This window comes from Erpetoichthys calabaricus, chromosome 1 (assembly GCF_900747795.2).
Source record: "Erpetoichthys calabaricus chromosome 1, fErpCal1.3, whole genome shotgun sequence".
Classification (NCBI taxonomy): domain Eukaryota; kingdom Metazoa; phylum Chordata; class Cladistia; order Polypteriformes; family Polypteridae; genus Erpetoichthys; species Erpetoichthys calabaricus.
In genome coordinates this window covers 114,708,577-114,731,528 of record NC_041394.2, presented here as the reverse complement: position 1 = coordinate 114,731,528, position 22,952 = coordinate 114,708,577, and the positions used below count along the sequence as shown (strand labels likewise).

The 22,952-nt window shown below is 37.2% G+C and overlaps 2 protein-coding genes across 2 annotated transcripts in view; one reads left to right on the top strand and one right to left on the bottom strand.

The window, feature by feature from the left end:
* LOC114654698 (synapsin-3-like) overlaps positions 1–22,952 on the bottom strand; it is a 749,936-nt gene that overhangs the window by 192,965 nt on the left and 534,019 nt on the right. The window contains exon 7 of the mRNA XM_028805409.2: positions 17,858–17,920. Within this exon, the coding sequence (XP_028661242.2) occupies positions 17,858–17,920 (63 nt within the window). The remainder of the gene's footprint in view (positions 1–17,857; positions 17,921–22,952) is intronic.
* LOC114654705 (metalloproteinase inhibitor 3-like) overlaps positions 1–22,952 on the top strand; it is a 756,439-nt gene that overhangs the window by 559,397 nt on the left and 174,090 nt on the right. The gene's annotated exons all lie outside the window — the stretch shown is intronic.

The window sequence follows — 22,952 nt, the reverse complement described above, 5'->3', positions numbered from 1 at the left end:
CTCCACCACTGTTCCACCCCCACATGTGTAATTATTGACAGTATTAACTACTTAAATGAAGTTAACAATTTATTTGTAAAATGTAATATATATGCTTTAACACCATGAACATCATGAACATCATTTAACATCATGAAAGTGATATCAAGTATAAATCTAAGGATTCTAAATGTCCACAGAGCTGGAATATCATATATTTAATGTGCTCTGTGTCAATGCAGGAGGAACCCCCAGAAGCACATAGCAATTAATAACTGGGTCGGTTTTAAGATGATGTTTATGACGTTCTACTTAAATGACAAAATAAAGTACGAGATTAAAGTGGAAATTTCAAAATTAAAGTTGAAATTTCCACTTTAATCACGAAATAGACCTTTTTTCTTCAATGTGTCCCCAATTTTTTTTCTCTGTTGCTCTGATACGCTTCCGCACATTTTGATGCTGTTGTGAAGGTGGAAAAAAAGACAGCGAAGAAGATGGCATGTGAGACCTTTAAATGTATTACATCCTTAACGATGAGGAATATGAGATACTGGCATTACCTATGTGAGAAACACTTGAAGAAAAGTATCACAAATATATTTGTATGTCAGCATTTAACACTAGAATCCCTGAAGCTTACAATTTTTTTCGTTGTCCCTAACCTCCTTAAATTTTACCAAGAAGCTCGTAGCTCCTTACCACTGTGCTAATAGCCCGCTTTTAGTTTGCAAATGTGTGGATTAGCAGAACGCAGCCTGTTACACTGGCCCCACCCCCATTTAGTCAGATGAAGGCAAGTCTGTGTTGAAGTGCTTATCTGGTAATGCGTTTATGATGAATAATATAGGTAATGAAATACCGTGATTTGAAATACACACATTTCTTGTTTGTTCCGTGTCTACAACAATCTGTGTAAATATAAAATGACAGAGCGAATGCGACGCAAGAAATGCTGAACACATGGCTAAAACAGAAAATGGTTTTCATATGTAATAGTAATAATTTTAATTTCGACGTGAAGTGTAGGATGTGTGAAGAATGAAGCACAAATATCCAAGAAACACTTTCCAAAAAGGTGCAACAAAACTTGCTTTTATTCAAGAATAAAACGTAAGAAAAAGAAATTGCTCAACTGACATGTTGCTGAATCACAACTATCAGTTGGTACAAAGTAAAAGATGTTCACATACATGTGTGTTTGCATGTTTCATGTTCAACCAGTTGTCACACTGGTAACGCTGCTCCATTATGCATCTGTGGAGATGGCGCAGTGGATAAGCTACTGCTTAGCAGCCTTGAGGAAACTGATTCAAATACCACAATGTATCTGCATTTAGCACTTTGAGTAGTGAGCTGCTATTATTATTATTATCATATAACAAAAACATACATTTGATGTGAGTCTGTAACATCATGTGTAAATTTATGGTTGCAGAGGTTCATACTCGTATAAGCTGCAGATGTGAAAGCATGTTCCCACCCACATGTGCAAACCTCATTTTCAATTACTTGTACAGTATTAGGAATTTGTTTTACTGTCAGGAGAGGCTATCAGGCATACTCTTCCTGAAAAAGAACTATAAACGGTAAATGAAACAGTAATTTTGGGCTGACATAATCCTCCTCTTTTCTAAGACAGACAATTTTGTAGATTTGCCAGCAGTTTTTAAATGGATATTTTTTCAAGTTTCAAAAATGTTTACAACACACTTTATAAGAGACATCTCCACAAAAATGAATATTAAGTGTACCAATTATCACTGAAATCTGTCCACTGTCAATCAAGTTGTTTTATGCAAACAGAGACAGAGCAACAGACAGACGTGGCACAACAAAGACAATAGGTGCTTTTTGCATGTTATGTGAATGAAGCAAAAAAATTCCACACTAAAACTAATAACAACACAGGCCTACTTGTTTACCTGTACTCTGGTCATTCTGTCTCTCACAATCATTAGAAATATCCAGTCTCTTAAATCCTCCCATCTTCCCAATAACAATTCTGGGGTCAATGTCATTCAAAAAGTCCTTGGGTGCCTGGTAATGCAGCCTCCTAGGGGCACCATCATTGCCTCACTGGGAATACTATGTGTCTGAGAATATTACTGGGCAACTTACAAAAAGATTACATATGGGAACATAGATGCTTTGTAAATTTCAATAAATATTAACCAATGCTAATGTTGATAAATACTGTACGTCAAATAGCAAAGCAGTGGAATCAACTAAAGTTTAAAGAAAGTGTAACCACAGGTTGAAACTAAGATTATAAACTAAAAGACACACTTCACTGGGAAACATTGATTAAAGGAACTGCCAGAAATCCACAATTCCTCAGAATACAAATATATTCCAGTCTAGCCCACTACAATTTGTTTGACGGCCAGTCAATATGGAAACAATATATAGTAATAATCATTCATTTGAGACTTCCAGTTTATAATATTTATAAAAGTGTTTAGTGATAGTACACTGTTCCATTTTTCATTTGATCATGTATACTGTAAATGGAAACATGGAACTATTGGGAAACCTCTACTTTAAATGGTATTTAGACTATGTTGGATGTTTCCAGATGTAATTCTCAAAGGAGTTTAATTATATAATAACTGGAAAGAGTGCAAATCATTTTGGAAAGCTGATGCAGCAAATGAAATGCCAAAAGGCTGAATTTTTCCATTGCCACACAGGGACAAGACTGAAGTTTCTAAAATAGAATAAACCAAAAAAAAAAAACCTTTGATTTCATTGACTGGCCTTGTGATATTTCAGCGAAACTGATAAGTGCTGTAATAGACACAATCTGTACTTAATAAGTAAAATTAGGCTGTATCTGATGTGTGTTATTGTGAACTCTAACCTTGTATGTGTGACTGATTTATGAAAATATCCAAAGTGCTGGTAGGCTCAGACTTTTGTCTCTCATTTTACATGACGATATTATTTGCTATAATTCTTAACTAAATCACAACAATTAAGTACTGTATAGTCCATCCAACAATTTTGTAGTCAAAGCACCCACTTTAGGGTTTTAGGATTTTATTAAAACATATTCTTTCTGGTTCTTTCAAAAACAGAAAGAAAAAAGTTTATATGCCGTAGTAATCATCTTTAACTTATTCCAATTATTTAGCACTGTATGAAGTGGCATGCAGTCATTAGCTTACTACGAAGGTGAGGAGGTACTCTAGATAGAATATAGGTAATATTTTTTACTTTTTTTCTTTAAATGAGGTGGTGCCAGGCCTTACATAATCGATTAACATGCAGAATATCAATATTAATAGAAAACAAGAAGAAAATAATAATGATGCTATTCTTCATAGCTTTTTATTCATACTTCCTAGGATATCAAGTCAGTTCTGTCTTTTTGATATTTTATCTTTTTGTGCCCTGTTCTCTTGCTTTTATTTATTTATTTTTTGTTCCTTTCAACTTGTTCTTGTTATTTAGGACTCTCTTCAGTTGCATTAATAAAATCAGCAGTTACCTGACATCTGCATGCCACCAGCTGTCGCTAGTGAAAGCTGCTGTGCTCTTCTGTTCACTTTTTGCTCTCCCCTTTCATTGCAGTTCGCACTGTCTTTAGACCTGAAAGTATAGCTTTCTCTTTAAGGTTTGTTTGAGTCTGAGATTGTGTGTTGTGGTTCTGGTTAAATTTACTCTCACACTTTATTTTGTATACTTATTTCAGTTCATTCATTTTGTTTGCATTCCTTTGCTAAATCAGCCTCCTTCTTAGTTTGAGTTTAGAATTTTTTTTCTGGTTTTGTTAATTATTGAAGAATTCAGTCTCAGATGTATTTCTTTGTTTTTTTGGAGGGTGGGGCCTTTTGCTTATTTGTATTGTTTCTACTTCTTGTAATTTTAAACAACTGATTAAATATTTACAATTATGCAAGTTCTGAGTGTGGAAATTTTTTTTTTGGTTTTGTATATCCCTTTGAAGTAAATCATAACAATGTAAAGAAGTCTTACAATATGTTCTGTACATGAAAGAAAAAGACTGAAACGTGAAAAATGAAATGGTTTATTGAAAATAACACTGGAAGGATTAATCTATAATAATAAAAGGCAAAGCCCTCACTGACTGACTGACTCACTCACTCACTCACTGACTGACTCACTCATCACTAATTCTCCAACTTCCCGTGTAGGTGGAAGGCTGAAATTTGGCAGGCTCATTCCTTACAGCTTACTTACAAAAGTTAGGCAGGTTTCATTTCGAAATTCAAAGCGTAATGGTCATAACTGGAACATATTTTTTGTCCATACACTGTAATGGAGGAGGCGCAGTCACGTATCGCGTCATCACGCCTCCTACGTAATCACGTGAACTAAAAACAAGGAAGACATTTACAGCACGAGTCACACGCGGGAACGAAGGTAAATGACGTTAATTTTTGACTGTCTTTTAATACTGTGTAAGCATACATATTAACACATGTGCAATTAAACGTGTGCATTTACGGGGTGATTTCTCAGGCTTAAAAGCTCACCTTTTATCAAACGTGGGAACAAAGGTAACTGACGTTGTTCACTGTCTTTTAATACTGTGTAACCATACATATTAACACATGTCCAATTAAAAGTGTGCATTTACGGGGTGATTTCTCAGGCTTAAAAGCTTGCCTTTTACTAAAAAGGTAAATGCAAAACTATTTTCAATCAGTTTATTGAAACGCTCCCGTTAAGGATTGCAATAACATATTCGAGAGATAAAAGAACGAAGTAGGGGGAAATGGAGGAACAGCCGCAAAAAATTAAGTAAACAATTGAGAACGGAGCGAGTTAAGCATACAAGCATGTTCATAAGGGAAACAAAGCACGGTGTAAAACGTAAGTTTAAATTAAGTTTATAGAAACGCTCCCGCTGCGGATTGCAATAACATATTCGCGAGATAAAAGTTTAATGAGAAGACACGAGGTATAAACGAACCACACGCCATGGCGTAACGTTAGGGGCAACAGTTTCAAACATTCTATGATCTGCTTCTCGCAACTGAAAGACGGCACATGGCGAATGTTAGCCGACTTGCTGACCGCAACGTTAGGGGCTTCAACTATGGTGCTGACGCCACATCTCAGTGCCAACACTTTGCAGACTGTACTTAAAAGACACGCCCTCCTCACTGGACAGTTAAAAACACCAATCAAACTAACGATGACATCAAGTATTACCCAATCAAAACTAGGAAAGGAGGCATCTTCATAAAATGCGTGTGGGATGATTTGCATGAGATGCTGCTTTAAAAAAAAAATGATAAAAAAAATACGGGATAAATCCCGTCCAGTATTGATTCAAAACGGGACGCGCAATTTCATTCTCAAACGCGGCACGATTCCGTATTTTAAAGGACGGGTGGCAACCCTACAGTGCCAGGTAACCACCCATACAATCAGATTGTGATTCAGACTAGGAATGCAATGAATGTAATTACCCCGATCTACATACAAGGCGAAAGTCTTGCAACATTCAAAGATGATGGTTTGGGATAAGTACACCATACAACATAAAAGAGCTTATGAAGCCTTGAACCGAAAAAAGCAAGATCTCAGAGATCGTAAAAAAAAAAATAGGAGGTAATGTCGTTTTACTCGCTGTAGATTTTAGTCAAACATTACCAGTTATTCCATGAGGGAGACCAGCAGATGAACTCAACGCGTGTTTAAAATCCATGCTTCTCCCACGCTCTGTTATATGTCGCGTGTTCTCGGGTAGGTGCACCAAAAAATGTATACATTTAAGCATGTAATGGGCAAACAAAAAATGAGGTATACCCGAAGGCACTGCAGTAGTACTTAATGTAACTTTACTTCTTAAATGTTAATGTTTTACTGTTTAATAATTTATACGCTTTTTATATGTTGTTCAAATTCTTTTATCAAAATACCAGTGACAGCGCAATGCACGATAACATGGAGTGAATACACCATACACATCCACCCACGGCTGCCCTGCTGTGCGCAGATAGGAGTTGATTCTACAATAAAATAAAATAAAGATAAAAAGAGTAAAACAATCATCACCCATAAAGCGTGTGTGTGTGTATATATGTGTATATATATATGTTGATATGTGGATGTGTATATGTATATATATATATATATATATATATGTAGATATGTATATATATGTGTATATGTATATGTATATATATGTTTATATATGTGTGTGTGTATTTTATATATATAAAACACAGCAACACTCATAACAATGACAACACAATTACATTGACAATCATGTTACGTTATTTTTAAAATGTTTCCTTTTTTTTTCATAACCTCTTTAACACACTACTTCTCCGCTGCGAAGCGCGGGTATTTTGCTAGTCTATAATAATAAAAGGCAAAGCCCTCACTGACTGACTGACTCACTCACTCACTCACTCACTGACTGACTGACTCACTCATCACTAATTCTCCAACTTCCCGTGTAGGTGGAAGGCTGAAATTTGGCAGGCTCATTCCTTACAGCTTACTTACAAAAGTTAGGCAGTTTTCATTTCAAAATTATACGCGTAATGGTCATAACTGGAACCTCTTTTTTGTCCATATACTGTAATGGTAGGCAGCAAGATGGCCGTAGGAGACTGAGTTGCGTGTCGCGTCATCACGCCTCCCACGTAATCACGTGAACTGACTGTGAACTCAGTACGTAGAAAAGAAGGAGGAGCCCCAAAGAGCGCAGAAGAAAACATTCATTACACAATTGACAAGGCAGCGAAACAATAAGAAGCGAGTGAGTGACGCATACAAGCATCTTCATAAGACACGAGGTATAAAAAAGCACGGTGTAAACCGTAAGTCTAAATTAACTTTATAGAAACGCTCCCGCTGCCGTTTGCAATACCATATTCGCGAGATACAAGTTTAATGAGAAGACACGAGGTATAAAAAAGCACGGTGTAAACCGTAACCTTAACTTTATAGAAACGCTCCCGCTGCCGTTTGCAATGCCATATTCGCGAGATACAAGTTTAATGAGAAGACACGAGGTATAAAAAAGCACGGTGTAAACCGTAACCTTAACTTTATAGAAACGCTCCCGCTGCCGTTTGCAATGCCATATTTGTGAGATACAAGTTTAATGAGAAGACACGAGGTATAAACGAGAGTTTGCATCACTTTGTAACAGAGTTAAAATTGCTGTAGCGAGAAACTTTTAACTGCCGGGTCTTAGCTAACATTAAATAAACCCGTGGACATCGCAACATCACACAAGACAGTGGCTCACGTGAAGTGACTGAACGCAGCAGGAGTGATCACTTCCATGAATCAAACCTCTTCAAAAAACACATTACACAATTGATAAGGTAGGAAAAGAATATGAAACAAGGCACGGTATAAACCGTAACTTTAAGTTTATAGAAACGCTGCCGTTTGCAATACCATATTCGCCCCTGTGAAGCGCGGTGATTTTGCTATATATATTAAACTATTTCAACCATTGTATGATCTGCTTCTCGCAACTGAAAGAGGGCACCGTGGCAGAAGTTAGCCGACTTGCTCACCAACCACAAGCGTTACCTGGTAGGTAACCACCCATACAATCAGATTGTGAATCAGACTACGAATGCCTGCAATGTAATTACCCCGATCTACATGCTGTCAAATGAACGAACCTCATGCCGTGGCACAACGTTAGGGGCTTCGCCTCTACGTCCAAGGATCGATTCCCGTAAGGGAGTGCAGTGACTGTGTACTCCTGATGAGCCCACAATTACGGCGAAACACGTGTCGCATACTATGCATCTTCAAAGCACGGTGTAAACAGTAAGTTTAAATTGAGTTTATAGAAACGCTCCCGCTGCCGTTTGCAATACCATATTAGATGACTTTGTAACACAGTTAAAATTGCTGGAGCAATACATTTTTAACTGCCGGGTCATGTCGCGTGTTCTTGGGTAGGTACACCAAAAAATGTATACATTTATGCATGTAATGGGCAAACAAAAAATGTACTATACCCGAAAGCACTACAGTAGTACTCAATGTATCTTTACTTCTTAAATGTTAATGTTTTACTGTTTAATAATTTATACGCTTCTTATATGTTATTCAGATTCTTTTATCAAAATACCAGTAACAGCGCACTGCACGATAACGTGGAGTGAATACACTTGACATGACCATTCATAGTATTTATCCTCTTTCTCTGTACGTTTACCATTCGTTTGCTCAGAGGTTGATGCGCTTGCTACTTAATGAGCAGCTCTTGACCCTAGCGTCCCGCTGCTTCTCTTCTTTCGTCGGCATCTTTTCCCGTTAAAACTCATTTTTTTTAAAACTTAGTATGTTTTCTTTAATTTTTCAGTTAAGCTGGCACTTAAGTCTTCAATCTGCCTCAAGAATGATTAGCGAAGGTGGTAGACAATGAAAACGTCAGCCGTACGCATCCGCCACGCACGCACTGGTGCGCGCAGCTGTGAGTTGATTCTACAATAAAATAAAATAAAGATAAAAAGAGTAATAACTTGCAGCACCGCTATTCAATTACACTTGCCTAACGCCTCTCCTAAGAGGGAAATACTGTGGGATCTGGGCATCCGTCAAAGCAGCAATCACAAGCCCGATTAGAAAGCGGGAAGCTGTGATTTGTCGTCTCCCTCCCATGTAACAATCACAGCCCGTGTTGCAACGCACTATGTATGTATATGCATATATGTGTATGTGTGTGTATATGTATGTGTGTATATATATATATATATATATATATATATATATATGTGTTCATATGTGTGGGAAAGCGAATAGTAGACGTGACGTAGTATCTGTGTACCAAATTTCAAGTCAATAGGTGAAACGGTTTGCGAGCTACAGCTGATTTAAAATCCTGGACAGACAAACGAATAGCCACGGTAGTGTTTTATAGAAGAACATTTTAATGTTTAATAATTTATATTTATATGCAATGTGCTTCTTATATATTACTTCATATTCTCAAATGATAATGATGTTAATGTTGTTAATATTGATTTCTATGTTATTGTAAGTGCTCTTTATTTGTGGAAAAATAAATTTGGCAATTAAACTTATTTTATACATACATTTTATTTTTTTCTCTTGCACTCAGTGAGCGAATCCACTGGGTAATCAGCTATATATATATATATATATATATATATATATATGTATGTGTATATATATATATATATATATATATATGTATGTGTATATATATATATATATATATATATATATATATATATATATATATATATATATATATATAGATAGATAGATAGATAGATATATGTGTATGAATGTAGATATACAAATATGTATATATATGTATATATGTGTATATATATGTAGATATACAAATATGTATATATATGTATATGTGTCTGCATGTGTGTATATATATATATATATATATATATATATATATATATATATGTATGTGTATATATATGTTGATATATGTATATATATGTGGATGTGTATATGTATATATTTATGTATATACAGTATGTTTATGTATATATATGTTTACATAACCTCTTTAACACAGTACTTCTCCGCTGCGAAGCGCGGGTATTTTGCTAGTAAACAAATAAAATAAAAAAATGAATCATTCAAGTATTCAAGTAAAAAACAGAATAACAAAAGGCTGAATAACAATGATTAATATACAGTAGTTATAAAAAAGGAGGAATACATAAACACTAAGTTTTCAGAAAAAAATGCCAGCTCGAACAAATCCAAAACAAAAGGCCATTTCAAAATAGCAAACACCTTTAAGCATATGACACAGGTAAAAAAGTACAGAAAATTCTCAGTAATTAAACTGCAGATAAGTAACTTCAAGCATTGCTTTTAAATACAGATACAAAAGACTGAAAACCTCAGTGAAGGAAAGAGTGTTGACCCCAGTGCCACAGTGACCCCAATGCCCTGTTAGCAGCCCACCTGCAATATCACCTTGGGCACAACAACAACAGGAGGAGGCAACAACCAGAATAAAACAGAACAATTGGAAAACAAAACAAAGAGAGACACCAAAACTAGTGAGAAAAAAAAATAAATACCAAAAGAAACAGATTAGCACAAACAATATAAATTATTAAATAAAGCAAAGCAAATTGCAAAGAAAAAGAAAACAACGAAATAACATTATGCAAAATTAAAACAAGGGACTTACCCTGGTGAGACTCTTACATGAGTGTGTGTTTTAATCATAATACACTATTAATGCACTGAATCAGTTACGTACTGGATGCTTCACCTACTCCTTCAGACTACGTAAAGGAAGCTGAAGGTTATAAAGTAAAGATAATTGTTAATTTTCATATCATCAGCAAATGTTTTAATTGTAACACATTTTTAGTTGATTCGCTGATGAGATCTTAAGTTCTATGACCCCATTTTCAATATTTGCCGCACAGCTTTGTATAGTAAAACTCTCTTTCTTTCATTTAAAAAAAAAACTCTTTCCCTTACAAAACAGCAGTTTAAATAATGTGAATCTGAAGAGATTTCCTGCCTTGTATGTCTGACTATGACTGGAAGAAAGTGTGCACAGAAAACGGGTGTTCATTATTCCTACTATAAATGCATCCTGCAAAAGGGGGTCACCAAGGGTGTGATTATGTGGTTCGGGCAGCCACGTTATTTAACAATCATGTGCTAAGCATCGTCTGAGCTTTGTAAGTTTGAGAAAACTATAGAGATTTTCCTATGGAGTTTTTTTTTTTTGATCCAGTTTGGTTTTTAGCTCCACATTTGCTTAGTCCTTGTTTTGGTTGCTGATTTCTTAACAAACAACTCTTTTTGAAGTGCTCCAAAATAAGTCCTCTGCCTCATCAGTGCAACTATCATACTTACTTATGCATCTTTATGAATAGATTGTATTGGACTGGTGTAGACAATGTGGAAACTTTAAAATTGGTATCTTTCTTCAACACCAGCAGCTTGCTCTTAAAGAGAACTGCTCCATTGACAAACGGGTGTTGTTTCCTTCAGGCTATGCTGAAAATGTCCATTTGTATTTTATACTCTCATGGATAGCCTTGACACTATCCAGATCCTCTAAGCAAAACACAATTGTGCCTATATCTCTGAATATGCAACATAAATAACAATAGGAAATAATATAACAAAGCTCTACAAAATATGGTATCTGCCCATACACACAAATATCACAAACAGACCTCAGTATGTGCGTCTTGGGAACTGCAGGTCTGACATTGTGGTCAGCAACACAGGAGCACCGCAGGGGACTGTATTTTCTCCGGTCCTGTTCAGCCTATATACATCGGACTTCCAATATAACTCAGAGTCCTGCCAAGTGCAAAAGTTCGCTGACGACACTGCTATCGTGGGCTGCATCAGAAGTGGGCAGGAGGAGGAGTTAGGGACCTAATCAAGGACTTTGTTAAATGGTGCGACTCAAACCACCTACAACTGAACACCAGCAAAACCAAGGAGCTGATGATGGATTTTAGGAGGCCCAGGCCCCTCATAGACCCCGTGATCATCAGAGGCGACTGTGTGCAGAAGGTGCAAACCTATAAATACCTGGGAGTGCAGCTGGATGATAAATCGGACTGGACTGCCAATACTGATGTTCTGTGCAAGAGAGGACAGAGCCGACTATACTTCCATAGAAGGCTGGCGTCTTTCAACATCTGTAATAAGATGCTGCAGATGTTCTATCAGACGGTTGTGGCGAGCGCCCTCTTCTATGCAGTGGTGTGCTGGGGAAGCAGCATAAAGAAGAGGGATGCCTCACGCCTGGACAAACTGGTGAGGAAGGCAGGCTCTATTGTAGGCATGGAGCTGGACAGTTTGACATCCGTGGCAGAGTGATGGGCACTCAGCAGGCTCCTGTCAATAATGGAGAATCCACTGCATCCACTAAACAGTGTCATCTCCAGACAGAGGAGCAGCTTCAGCAACAGACTGCTGTCACTGTCCTGCTCCACTGATAGACTGAGGAGATCGTTCCTCCCCCACACTATGCGACTATGCGAAATTATACAAAGTTATTGTCTATCTGTATACCTGCATTGTTATCACTCTTTAATTTAATAATTTAATATTGTTCTTTATCAGTATGCTGCTGCTGGAGTATGTGAATTTCCCCTTGGGATTAATAAAGTATCTATCTATCTATCTATCTATCTATCTATCTATCTATCTATCTATCTATCTATCTATCTATCTATCTATCTATCTATCTATCTATCTATCTATCTATCTATCTATCTACCTACCTACCTACCTACCTACCTACCTACCTACCTACCTACCTACCTACCTACCTACCTACACACACAGATCATCACCATCAACCCTTTTTAGGAGAGCTATATGACCCACATTGTGGCTAGCTTGGGCCCAGCAAGATTTAGAAGACTTTAAATGATGGTTCAATACACAAATCTTGCATCAATGTAAATCCTCTCAGTAATCATCCACGACTGCATGTCTATAAGGACAGAAATTTCCACACAAACTAGACTGGTAGTGTACTAAATAAAATCCATTATTACATTAATATTATTACATTAATTAAGCTTATCATTCAGAAGTGTACATGCTGAACCTTCATGGTTGAAAAGATCTTCAGTGCAAGTTTTATTGTAATATTGTGTGCCAGCACATGGTCTATGGAAATTGCAGCCAGTCCATTAATACAGCCCTATGTAACTATGCTGTGGGGTCATTCAAGATTTGCTCACCTTGTAAAATTAGTTGCTTGTCATTGTGTTTGGGAGCAGAATCCTTTACATTATCTATGCCCACTCTTGCTTACAGTGTAAGCAAAGCTTTTAGTATAAGCAGTGAAAGGATGACTTGATTATGCCAGATTGTCATCCTTGGTAACTCAGAAACAACTCAGCAACTCATAGCCAGTAACAATGTATTGTAAAAATGATAAGATTTGTACTTTTGCAGTACTTGCCCTGTTAACAACCTCTTATTTTAGTGTTTGTAGCCAGACAGTCCTGGTCAACAATCTCTCACCCTGCTGCTCAGAATTGGACCCAGTTCCATTATACAAGAGTCATTCAAAAAGTTTCTGCACTTTTATATTTTTGTTGGAAAAGGTGAAGGTGGGAGGAGTAGTAATTAGTCATGTCTGAGAGTATTATGTAGCTAGTTCTGTCTGGCAAGCCGGCTGTCCTTACAGTTTAGTATAAGAGTTGTCACCCTGTGGTGAAGATGGCTGTGAAACTTATAAATTGCACCAAAGAGGAACAACATTCTGTCATAAGCTTTTTGTGGGCAGAAGTTGTGCCGGAAGCACAAATTCATCTCAGCGTGTTTGCTCAGTATGGGGATAAAGTTCCCTCTCGTAGAGTCATCTATGAGTGGATTGAAATGCTCGAAAATGTCTGTACTAGTGTGACGGATGCATCGCGCTCCGGATGTTCAGCTACAGCCACGACCACGAGGAATGAAGACAGAAACCTGATGCGAAAGCAGCGGTGCATCAGTGGCTACGCACTTAACCAAAAACATTTTTTGCTGATGTCTTTAAAATGTTGGTACGATGCTGGAAAAACTGCATTGCAAAGGAAGGTGACTATGTAGAAAAGTGATGTACCGTATATACTCAAGTATAAGCCGGCCCGAATATAAGCCGAGGTACCTAATTTTACCTACAAAAACTGGAAAAACTTATTGACTTGAGTATAGGCCTAGGGTGGGAAATGCAGCAGCTACTGGTAAGTTTCAATAATCAAAATAAATTCCAATAAAATTACAGTACATTAATTGAGGCATCAGTAGGTTAAAGGTTTTTGAGTATTTATTTCATAGAAAACAGTAAACTAGCTCTGTAAGTGGAGAAGAGGGTCAACAAAAACAATATGGCTCTCTCTCTCGTACGCGTGTGTCTCTCTTGCATGCGTGTGTCTCTCTCGCACGCGTGTGTGTGTGTATGTGTGTGTGTGTGTCTCTCTCTCTCGCGCACGCGTCTGTACTGTACACTCCAGCTTTCTGTCAGGTTGGTGGGGGCAGCGGGACCTGACTCGAATATAAGCCGAGGGAGACGTTTTTCAGCACATTTTGGGTGCTGAAAAACTCAGCTTATATTCAAGTATATACAGTAATTTGATTTTGAAATTCTTAATAAACAGAGTTAAAAAAAGTGCAGAAACATTTTGAATGTCCCTCATATGTGTGGATGGGCAGGCCGAGCTAGAACAGAAACACACCTCTGCATTTGACATGGTTAGAGACAGCTTGGTAGGTAGGATGATGTGCTCTGCCATCAAGTTTCTAGTAGGCTGAATGAAGTGGTGTCTTCAGAAAGTGTCTTCAGTGTCGGATGCGTATTTGGGGACCTGCCACATCCTGTCGCAAGTGACAGTTTGAACAATGTTGTTGAAGTGTTGCTCTCGACAATTGCCTACTTTGACAATATGAATATACTGGCTATGTTCATGCCTGAGTTTCCTCATTCAGAGTGTCTTTCTGAATACAAGCATTTGTAAAGTCTTGAATCTTTATCTCCCTTGTATAGATGGCATTTTCCTCCTTCCTTCCCCCACATTCAGTAGATCTTTTTTCACAATAAGGCTGAAGTGAATATGTTTATCCTTTACAAGTTAAGCAGGTGAACAGCCACAGTCAGGTGGTGTACTGATGGCAGTATAGCAGTGGAGCAAATAGAAATCTATCCTGCTAAATTTTCTTTGTGTATCGGTTTTTTACTAATGCTAACAAAATATTATACCAAACCATGGGATTATGGAAAATATGGACTGAAATTAGTATAAATAAATTCCCAGGCTTCTACAAAGGTTTTAAAACCTTGCAAACATTGCAGCCAATTGTCTGTAAAAATGCTTCAGGTATTTCATGTCTGGAAAAAATGGACTTCATTTACGTGATAACATTTTCAGCTGTTACTGTATTTAAACAACAAATGCTGGAATTCAATGAGCAGAAATCAGCCATAATGAGATAATTTGCTTAAAAGAGAAAAAAGGTCAACACATACCTTTTAAATGCTGGATACAGGATGGATTTTGTTTGCAATATTTGGGCTAGTGCATTACCTTATGCTCCAAGAGACCTTAAGAATGTACTTTTTTGTGTCCTACGTAATTATCATCTTCCTGACCTTGTATATAATGTTGTCTATTACAGTCATCTCCTCCGTATAGTTTCAATACACATGAAAAATCCAATTGCAGTCTTCTTCTGCATAAGGCAAACCTTTTGTTATGGTATGTTTCTCTTTTTCAGTTTACTGCATTCAGGTAGTGTTTCCAATCCACATAACTTTATGCCTGCACCTCTGCAGATACTGTACTTTGTAATCAGGGGAAAAATTTTGATCAACCGCTTTCACAGTGTATATGTAGTGCAAATCTGCCCTTCAAGTGTTTACAGTAATCCCTCGCTATATCGCGCTTTGCCTTTCGCAGCTTCACTCCTTCGCAGATTTTATATGTAAGCATATTTAAATATATATCGCGGATTTTTTGCTGGTTCGCGGATTTCTGCGGACAATGGGTCTTTTAATTTCTGGTACGTGCTTCCTCAGTTGGTTTGCCCAGTTGATTTCATACAAGGGACGCTATTGGCAGATGGCTGAGAAGCTACCCAGCTTACTTTTCTCTCTCTCTTGCGCTGACTCTGATCCTGACGTAGGGGGATTGAGCAGGGGGGCTGTTTGCACACCTAGACAATACGGACGCTCGTCTAAAAATGCTGAAAGATTATCTTCACGTTGCTATCTTTTGTGCAGCTGCTTCCTGAAACGACATGCTGCACGGTGCTTCACATACTTAAAAGCTCGAAGGGCACGTATTGATTTTTGATTGAAAAACAAACTCTGTCTCTCTCTATCTCTCTCTCTCTGCTCCTGATGGAGGGGGTGTGAGCTGCCGCCTTCAACAGCTTTGTGCCGCGGTGCTTCGCATACTTAAAAGCCAAACAGCCCTATTGATTTGTTTGCTTTTCTCTATCTCTGTGACATGATCTGCTCCTGATGCGCACTCCTTTGAAGAGGAAGATATGTTTGCATTCTTTGTGAGACGGAACTGTCATCTCTGTCTTGTCATGGAGCACAGTTTAAACTTTTGAAAAAGAGACAAATGTTTGTTTGCAGTGTTTGAATAACGTTCCTGTCTCTCTACAACCTCCTGTGTTTCTGCGCAAATCTGTGACCCAAGCATGACAATATAAAAATAACCATATAAACATATGGTTTCTACTTCGCAGATTTTCTTATTTCGCGGGTGGCTCTGGAACGCAACCCCCGCGATGGAGGAGGGATTACTGTATACTACATTCAGAATCATCATCCTCTAAACTATAATGGGCAAACATTTAGAGGCTTTATAGTAATATCAGTACTTAATGGGTACTTTCCACGATGTCATCTTGTCCTGCAACACACGAATAGAACATTCTCAAACAAACAGGATAGTATGGAGTTTTGGGGCAAACCTTTTGGGGCTTACCAGTACCAGCAACACCACGCTGAGTGCAGGATTTGGGGACTGACTTTTTAGCCTACAAATCACCTTAAGTGTTTGCATTACCTAATAAATACTTTCACCCCCATTCGTCTTTGACTGTGAATGTAAATTCATTGTCTTTACAAGTATCTTGTCTTCTGTTATGAGCCCTCCTGTTCATAGATACAGGAATTTTGACCTCTGGGTTCTTATTATGCCATGACAGAATTTGATAAACAAGTTACTTATCTCAGGTGTACTGACGTGCAAGAAACAAAAAGGGAAAATTAAAAGGGCTGGGAGATTTGCTTTAAGCAAAACAAAAAACAAACCAAGGTCACAACTGTGAGTCAAACCAATCTTTGGTCAGAAAAGGAAACCTAAAATCAGACAGCAAGAACCAGAGCAAGAAATGTGTTACTAGGAAGTCAATACGCAAAATACATTTTACATCCATAAACTCAGATAGGGAATAGCTACAAGAAGCAAATTTTTAATGCCTGCCACTGTTACCCCTGTGACAATGCCTCTGGCAACCAGGACTCATGTCATGACCATAGGATCGGCACTAAAAGAAAACAACGATGTTACCATGGCAAGATACTAATAATACTAATTACTGCCATTATATTCATAATATTTGGATACCCAAACCCCCAAATGAAGAGTGTCTAATATAATGCAGGGAGGACTGAGGAGGAGGAGGAGGTTAGGAGCATGCACTGACACAGTGTGTTGCTACACACACTTCATGACAAACTACCTCAGGATCCCAGATTAGGACTCGAGTGCAGCCATGCAACGGGTGACACCTCAGCACCAAAACATTTATAAAACCAACTAATTATAACATCGGAGAGATTAAAGAAAGATGCTTGTGTTTCTGAAAAAGAAAAAAACTGTACCAGCTGAACTTGGTTTGGGGTCAGCATATTAATGATTAGATAATATGGTCAGATGAGAGTGATGCAAGTTTGGGAATTTATCTTGTGTTTATGTTATCTCCTTCACCATATAGCTACTAGCTCTCTCTGTCTGTGACTCTGTGAAGTGAATTTGTAAAACCGACCATTGACCCCTTAGTTTTATTTCTCCAGGAATGTTGTTGGCAAGAGTTTTTCTTTTATTCTTTGTCAATTTGCCATATCTTATCTATAATATTAATGGACTTAAAATGCCACAATTTTATGTAAAGCAGATTGAAATTTGCTCTTTGCCTTTCACCTAATTTGTAGTTCATGTATGATAAAGATATATAGCTTAGTTATTTCTATCACTACTTTATAGCTGGAAACACATGCAAGACCTCTGAGCCTTTTCTCAGTGTAGAGTGCTATACAAAAATAAATTCAATTGAAAATGGTACTTTATCAAGAGCCAGATGGAAAGTAAAATATTCTGCCAGAAATATTATTGGAGTATTGAAAGTACATCAGAGAAATTCTTACCTTGCCCATTCCGGCATGAGCATGTCCGAGTTTAACCACCACAGGAAACGTTGGGGTTGTCAGCTGAAATAAAAAGAAAAATAATATTTAAAAGGGTGTGTGTTGTTAGTGTGGTAAGCCAACATCTGTCATGACAGTTAAGTTTCTTTTTAGAAAAAAATTTAAAGGCCAAAGTCTAAGCATCCATGCCTCTGCGGCAAAGCTTATTAATAAAATCTGTGATGTATGGCAACTCCATCCTATAAAAATGTAAGCAGCATGAAATACCAGAGAGAAAAACAAAACTAGGTTATATCAAATTAGACCAAAGGAAGGCTGGGAATAAGCCTAGGAACATACAGTTAATTTGTTACACTTATAGGTCAAGTCTTTGTTTTATGGAGATCACTTTCTATTCCAGGGCCATCGCATGCCATCAATTCATGTAGTTGTCAAGCATCCATGGACAGTACCACTGGTAATATAGAAGAACATAGATGCTATGACTGTGAAATTCTGAGAGGGTTTCATTCCCACAACAATTGAAAGTAATCACTTTACCAAGGTAAGATGGATGTTCAGTATACTGTAAAATAAAGAAAAAAATGTAACCCATACAAAATTAGTTTAAAAAAAAACAACTAATACTTCAAAATGTTAACAGTCCTCTTAACCCAGTTGATAGTATCTGGTAGCTTGTATTTATTCCAGCTACACTGGGTACAAAGTAGTAAACAGTCCTGAACAGGCAACAGTCTATCACATAGTTCAATCACACACACACACACATACACACGCATTCAAACAGGACCAATATGGAGTCACCAATCAAACTAACACACATACATTTGGGGATTTAGGAGGAAAACTAGAGTATCTGAAAACCCTTGCAGGCATGGGGAGAATGTTCAAAATCTACGAATCCATGAGGTGACAGCGCTATCCAATGCTGTTCTATTTTCAAATGTATTTAACATTATTATTACTAAATGTAACTGAAACATTTCATTTGTAAAACTTGCTTCCCTGAAATGAAATATGGATGGGTGGTGGTGAACTAGTTTTTTCCCTGGATTTGAACTCTGGCTTTGGCATTGTCTACATGGAGTTTACATATTCTACTCTTGTGTGTGTATGTGTGAGTGTTTGGGGTGGGGGGTTCTTTTAAGCTCTTTTGATTTTCCTTTGATATCCTAAAGACAAACAGCGGTGAAGTCTAACTTATATGACTGAGAATGTGTGTGCCCTGTGATAGAATGGAACCTATCCAGATATGGTTTTTGTTTTGTTCCCCGAGCTATTGAGAGAGCAACATTGGGTTCAACACTGAACTGAATTAAGAAAGTTTGATGAATTACGGATGGATGCAACAAAAAAGTTTTTACATGACATTCAAAAAGCCCAAGAGACTTGTGGAAATAAGGATTTAAGTTTGCTTTGTGAGAATCTATTGAAGTCAAATGTTTTCAATTTTCAAGTGGTTTATAATTTTCAATTTTGTACCATGTGCGGAATTCTAGTTTTTGTATTACAAGCCAGTAAAAAAATGTAAGTGGCATAATAGCACAAAACAAATCAATTTAAATGTTCACAGTTTCCAATTTTTGTGGTCCATCATGTTCATGCCTGCTTTGAGCAGGGTATGGTAAGGTCATTGCTTTTCAGAATGAACATTTCCTCCTTTATATGAATAAAAAAAAAGTCATCACTAATGCCATACTAATGATGGAGCTCTTCAAAAGATATTTACTAATCTCAGTTTAACTGAATTCAAACATTATTAAAGACATCAGAGATAATGGAATTAAAGTCCAGCACTCCCACAGTAAACAAATACTCAATCATGTCTTTATCAATTGTCACTGTGATTACCGCTAGTTTTGATTCACATACATTTTCACACAACTAATACTAAAATTCATTTTACAGGCAATTTTGAAAAGTGAACCCCAATAAAAAGATTTTTTTCAAGTTTTTTTAAGGTTTTTTGGAGTGGAAAAGAAAGAATATTACTCCCAAAAGTCTTGTTCACACTCTCTTATTTACCAGTTTTCTTTTCTGCAATCGATTAGTGCATGTAATATTTCACACACCACTAAAATCAATTATTATTATACATCTTATTCACACCATCACAGAGGAGTGCAGTGAGTTTTTTGATAACATGAGATGCTGTATATTTTCCACATGAAGGCACACCAAAATGCACCTTTATGGACATTATTCTGCTTTTCCACAGGAAAACTCAATATACACAAAGCCACCGCTTTATTCTATTTGAGGATTTACAGTATATATTTCATGTGCTATTGAGCTCCAATTTTTTATTTGTTTCCAATTAATCTCTAGGATTGTGGTTAACAAGACTGTCATCATATTTGGAAAAGTGGGCATTGTAGTACATACACCACAACACACAGCGGATGGTGTAACAAAATGTCAATGTATGTTTTTTCCACTAGATTATTTAAATAACTAAATGATGCATGTAGAATTAAAGTATGAAAATGCTCCCAGACACAAACTAAACGCTGGAAGCAAACTCTTCAACAATTTTATGTGAATCATTTTGCTCATCGCCAACTAATCATTTATTCTTTGATTGTCCTGTGTGAAATGTTAATTAGATCATAGTCCTCACTGAAAACTACAGAGTACCTAAGAAAAGGCAGATTTTCAGACACCAGTCCTTTTGAGATCCCAAAGCCTCATTCCACAGTTATCAGAGGGGCCTGCTGCATAACCTCCGTCGTTCCTAGCTCTCCCTAACTAGTGCATTCCATGTAGTTTATCTTGTTATAACATAGTAAACAAGGCAAAAGACCTAGATGTCCCTTCTGAACAACAGAGCTGCTAAGTCTAAATTTAACTTCTTTTTTCCATTTGACTATAATGTACTCCACTGTGTAAAAGAAATAATCCAAAGTAGATTAACTTTTAGATACTTTTAGTGTATTTCTCAAGATTGATGTTAAGATATCAAGTTCTGCACAGTTTCCTGAAATGTGCTTATTCCACCCTAATTAATTGTTAAAAGCTCCACTTGTAAAATTTAAGTAATCACCTTTAAAAGCATAATTAAATGCTGCTATTAAAATCACCCAAATCAAATTCCTCTGCTCTAAAATGAATAGAATTTCCTTGTATGCAAATCAGGGTGTAAGATGATCCCAATGGTGGTGCATTGCTTACTGGAATATAAAACACTCTTAAGTTGACACGCACTCTGTAGGCATGCAAATGGGGTCTGTGGATCATCGGCTTGTGTTGCAGTGCAGTGGTCTTTCACTGTTTGTTAGATTAGATTATTTTATAATTTTAAAGAAACTCAAAAATAAATAAATAAATATGATTAAAAAAAAAACAACCACCACCACACACTCCCCCCAACAAACACATATAAAAACTCCTGGCTTGGATAAGAAGAGGTACTACTGTCACATATAGTCTAAATACAGCTAACAAGCAAGTAGATATATAAATAATTTCATGTTGTCTGCAAAAATATTTGGTTTGGTCACAACTCTTTTTGTCAACTGTCTTGGACTACTCATATTTTATGAATTAACTATTTTATAACACAGCTGCTACATTTGAATCGGACACAAATAAAAGAGATTTTTTTTTTATCATTTAAGAGCATAAGAGATGAACAAACATTTTCAAAATGGATTATTCAAAAGAATATTTGCTATTTGTGGAAAAATTCAATGCAATCCCCTGTGATAAACAGACACTATACTTTTTTCCCTTCTTTCAACATGCAAGAGAATGAAAGATTTCATTCAGCTTCCACCTGTTCAATAAGATGGCAGATGTCCTGCCTTATCAACTGCATGCTCACCTTCTTTCCAAATACGACTCACTGGTGATTGGAACGCCTTTCTACAACTGTTGATGCCCCTTGTCCCACATTTTGACTCTGATTGGTCATTTGATTACATTTAGTTCTGTCAAAATTAAAGCATGGTCTCATATCAAAATGCAATACACACAGAGCTGCCACTAAGTGAAATTCAACACGTTTACTTTGCTTTTAGTTATGACATGAAATCTATGTACAGTACATGAATTAAAATGCAATACGTTTTTGTATTGCATTTTAAACAGACACAAAAATTGCATGCCATTGTGAAAAGCAAGTGATTATTTGGTTAATATGTTTTTAATTACAACAAGATAAAACTGTGTCAAATTTAAATAGCCCACTTGTATATGTAGAGCATTTCAGTGTAGTTAACATGTTGGATTTTATTTAATTTTGGCATGAATAATCTTTTTCACCAGGCTGGGATCTGTTCAAAGTAATATCTTTAATGTCACCAAAATCAAGTCACAAACTTAAATTGAAAGTCAAAACAACAAATAAATTCAACACCAAAGGAGACTTCAGGCTTATGCACTTGCTTGATTCAAGTGGTAACCTCATGTATCCTAGTACCCATGATCTGATGGATCACATGGCACATTAGACAGCATCAAAGCAACCAGAAAATGGTGGCACTTATGCAAACAAATAGCTATGCGATATTACTACTTCTTCTTTCAGCTGCTCCCGTAAAGGGGTTGCCACAGCGGATCATCTTCTTCCATATCTTTTTGTCCTCTGCATCTTGTTCTGTTACACCCATCACCTGCATGTCTTCTCACCACAACCATAAACTTTCTCTTAGGCCTTCCTCTTGCCTGGCAGCTCTATCTTTAGCATCCTTATATATATTTATATATTGTGGAGACTAGCCCGGATACAGACAGGCAGACACCGTTGTTACACCCAACATGTTTATTAACAGTCCCAGTATTTACAAAAGTGCCACACAACCACAAAGTTCCCCAAAAGTCCAGGCCAACACACACTGCCTTCTTGCTCTTCAGGCCGCCTCCTTGCCTCCTCCAGAGACCTTGTCCTGCTTCTCTCCCGACTCCAGCCACTGTCTGAAGGGAGGCGGCCCCTTTTATGTGCTCCAGGTTCTTCCTGGCAATCTCCCACCGGCACTCCCCAGTGTGGCGGAAGTGCTGGCTGCGTACCCGGAAGCACTCCGGGTGTCCCCACTCGTCTTCCTCCCAGCACTTCCTGGTGTGGTGGGGTCCAGGGCTCTCCAGGCATGGGGGCACC